This window comes from Cottoperca gobio, chromosome 1, assembly GCF_900634415.1.
Source record: "Cottoperca gobio chromosome 1, fCotGob3.1, whole genome shotgun sequence".
NCBI classification, from domain to species: Eukaryota; Metazoa; Chordata; class Actinopteri; order Perciformes; family Bovichtidae; genus Cottoperca; species Cottoperca gobio.
The window spans coordinates 14,642,533-14,646,522 of record NC_041355.1 but is presented as its reverse complement, the minus strand read 5'-3'; the positions used below and the strand labels follow the sequence as shown (position 1 = coordinate 14,646,522).

Below are 3,990 nucleotides of genomic sequence, written 5' to 3'. Positions count from 1 at the left end.
ACAGTGCCGAGCAAAAGTGCACAGAGTTCTATAATGGTTGCATTCATTGGCATAGCTTAGCAATGTCAGATCTCTCTACATGTATGAGATATGCTGCATTCATGTCACATGGAAACAGTAGGAGATGCAAGAGACCTTCTTCAATAAGCCCTCACGGTGAAGAATATGTCAAATTACATAGAAACCATAAAGATTTGCTTACATTATACTATTCTGTCATATGTGTATTGTTAATGTTGTGATGTGATTGGGGCAATTAAAATGCCATCACAGTACACACATTGCAACCTCATCATCAACATGCCAAAGTGCCATCTGTAAGTAAGTGTGGAGAAGCTGGTTCTGCCTTCATTCGTGGTGTTTACAAAGAGATTACTTCAGAAGTCAGCAGCTGACTACTTCTAGCTCACAGTGTGGCAGAGTGCACAGTGTGTAGCCTCCTGCATCAGAGGTTGTCTGGCAAATGTAGCTGGTTATTTATTTTGCATAGTTATTTAGTTAGGTTGTTAGTTAAAAGAAACTAAAATCCTTCAGAGAGGAGGTTTAGCAGCAGTGGACAGCGCCACACCAGGCAGGGCTGGTGGAAGACGTCACCGGTGACTTCCACGGATCAACTGACTGATCTCATGGATCTGGCTTTTCTCCCGGGTGTAGCGCAACAGCTGAGAAAACATTGACAGGATTTCATGCAGCAAAGCTGTTTCTTGCTGATAGATTACTCCTGTTGCTGAAAATTATTACATTAGTCTAAGCTATTTTACGGAAGTAGTTGCCAAGCAACCATGGTCGGGTTTAGGAGAAAATTAGGACGAATCCTTGAATAATTATCCGATATAAATACAAAAGTGGTTCTATGTCATGCTATGTCCATTGAGTCTTCTTTTTCAGCGACAAACTAAACCATTTACAAGGACAATTGACTCAAACGAAGCATTACGCACGCACAACACCGCCTTGGCGCGCAACAAGCAGCCCTCCATTGTGTTCATATTTAATAGCATGCCCACGTAACTCTTTAAATGCTGTTCAACGCATTTAACAGTAGAAATAACTGATGATAATGATGATGCGTCTCTTGGCAGATTTCCATCGTTAGTGCTTCGTCACACCAAACAAAAAGGAAACTGTTGCGAATGCTCGTGTACTTTTTTGTTGCAGAAACGACAACGTTTCAAGTATTTTCATTCATTCGGAGTTACCAAGTGGAGCATTCGTTTGAATCCAGTTTTACTGACAGAATATGTAATGACTATATGATCAATCACACTGCGAACATTGTCACCTCCCCACCATAAAAGAAACAATCAGAAGGAGATCAGCTGGCTCATCATTGGACAACATATTTACCAATTGAGCGCAACAAAAAAGTAACAAAAAGTTAATGGAATAACAGTTACTAACTTATTAGGCTTTATTTTACCTTCGATACAGCAGATCCTCCACAGCCCGGAGTGCGTCAGGTCGCCTTTGACTTTCTTGGTTTGCACCTGGGAGTCATCCGTGGAATTCGTGGTGTTGCAGATGTACGCCCGGGAGTAAAGCCAGTAGTCGGTGCCAATGGCGATGGTCATGAGACTGAAGGCGGCGAAGGCCCCCACAATGGCCAGCAAAGTCTGAACCCCTCGGTCACACCATGCCATGGCGTCTCATAATGTGTGGATCCTCCACGGCAGTTTACGCACACGGCGAGGAGCGCATGGTGTCCATGGTCATGGTGAGAGGAAGCGCTCGCGTCTCGCGGTTTTTCCTCTCATCAAGTCAAGTCTCGATCATTAACTGCTCGATTTCTGCTCCTCTTCCACATAAACTTCAGTCGGAGTTAAATCCAAGTTTCCGAGTTTGACAGGATCGCAGCTTTCGTTGAATTCCTTTGAGTTGACTGGACATATATTCTGCTACAGGTGGGAATAAACAAAAAAATGGAAACGCATCCCTTGAACAAGTACACTTTTGTGATAAATGTGAAGGAAGTTCATAACATCTATATCAACCACACGAGGCTTCTTTACAGTTTAGTATACAATATTAAACTGCACGGTTTAACAAAGGATGCAGCCTCGTTCGTCCAGACCACACCTTCCCTGTAGCCAAGCCAATGGGAAACGGCGGTGAGAACAGCTGCTGGAAGACGGACACATCAGACCAACACTAACATACAGCAGGAGAATTAAGCGACTTTCTGGGAGGAGGGGGGGAAGCGTTTGTATTTCACACACAATTACAAAAAAAAAATCAAGCAGTTATACTGACCCACGCCTACACACACACACACACACACACACACACACACACACACACACACACGCACACACACACACGCACACACACATACAGAACATATTCATAAACGGAACGGGCGTGTAGTTCAGAAACTGCTTGATTTTTTTTGGGAAAACATTTGAAAACCCAAAGGATACAAACACCACCACTGACAGCAGAGTGGAGATTAGAGACATTTGATGTGTGGCTGAACTAGCAGCAACTTAATGACTGATGAAATATTTCTTAAAACATCCATCAAAACCACCTTTGAAGTTAGAGCAGTCTGCTTGCAAAATCACCCAGCTCATAAAAGTAGAAAAGTAATACAAACATCTTAGCCACAACCAGAAACCCATGTTCCTAAATGAAGTTCTAAAGTCTACATGAGGGCCCGTCCTGTCACTTTAAGCCCTGTGCTGTTTTTCCAGTTGAGGCTCTTTTTCTGTGGAGTGACCTTCTTTTTCACACTGACAAACAGAGAGAGAGGCAACCAGCGGGCCTGCAGGGTTTGGCTGGAGCTGCTGCTGTTTGCATTGTCCCATCTCGCGCAGCCTCGTCCTCAAGATCTGAGCCATTTCCTCGTCTCCTGCAAGGAGAGCAGAAGGTTGCAAAGAGTGTGTGTCAGGGTCTGAATGCTAGGTGTACAGAGGGAGAGGCTGGAAATAGGATAGGAGTGAAGGAAGAAAGGAGGGAAACGTAGGAATATGATAAAGAGGGAATAGTTTCACATTTTACATATTAAGACTGGAAAACCATGCGACAATAATGCATTTGTGTCACATTTCTGGCTGTGAGGCAGCAGAGAGGGTTTAGCTCTCAGTTTGTGGATCGAGCTGGAATGTGTCCACTGGACAGTCACAGCAGGTGAAGATTTACACAAAACAATGCGCTGAAAGCGTTCATTAAATCATCTACTGATGCTCTAACTTTCCAGCTAAAGTCTAGGCTGTGTTTCTCTTCTTGTTGTTTCACTTCCAAATGCTGCCTTTCCATTATAGCTCAATGCAAATCTTTAAATCATGAAACCCTTAAGTGAAGTGAATTTTAGTATAGTATACAATACTTTCTTTTTCTTTTTAAGACAGTGACATATTCAGTTAAAATTAGGGATAACAATTCGGTTTACTATCCTATGAGACAGGCTGGTTAATTTGTATTGATCGCTGCAGAGCTCCCATGAGAGATCACACGGTCACCAAGTGAAGTTCAACTTCTTTACTCAGTAGAAAAGGATGTTCAAATGATTCCAGACGTTGTTGCTGCACAGTATGTAAGGATACATATAGTGGTGGTAGTTTCTGAAAATAAAACACCAAGGAAAAGCACACAAGTGCTTCGCGTACATATGAATTAACTACAGTGCCCTCCAGAATTATTGGCACCCCTTTAGTAAAACAGGCTGTAAAATGTATTTTATTGTTTAACGTCTTGGCCTTTCACTCAAAATATTCACACAAATCTGACCTTTTCACTGAAGTAAAATTATTGAAAGAAAAGAAAATGTTGACTTTAAATAAATATTTTTCTCCAAAACATGTGTGCCACAATTATTGGCACCCCTTAATATTTTGTGCAGCCTCCTTTTGCCAGGATTGTAGCTCTGAGTCTTCTCCTGTGATGCCTGATGAGGTTGGTGAACACATGGCACGGGATCTGAGACACTTCTTCCACACAATCTCTCCAGATCCTTCAGATTCAGAGGTTGACGCTTGTGGACTCTCCTCTTCA

At 42.6% G+C, this 3,990-nt stretch overlaps 1 protein-coding gene across 1 annotated transcript in view; it reads right to left on the bottom strand.

The window, feature by feature from the left end:
* The window catches only part of LOC115014282 (voltage-dependent calcium channel gamma-4 subunit-like), a 12,701-nt gene extending 10,622 nt beyond the window's left edge, over positions 1-2,079 (bottom strand). Inside the window, exon 1 of the mRNA XM_029441009.1 lies at positions 1,421-2,079. Coding sequence (XP_029296869.1) covers positions 1,421-1,640 — 220 coding nt within the window. The 5' untranslated portion in view covers positions 1,641-2,079. The remainder of the gene's footprint in view (positions 1-1,420) is intronic.
* Positions 2,080-3,990: the final 1,911 nt, after the last annotated feature.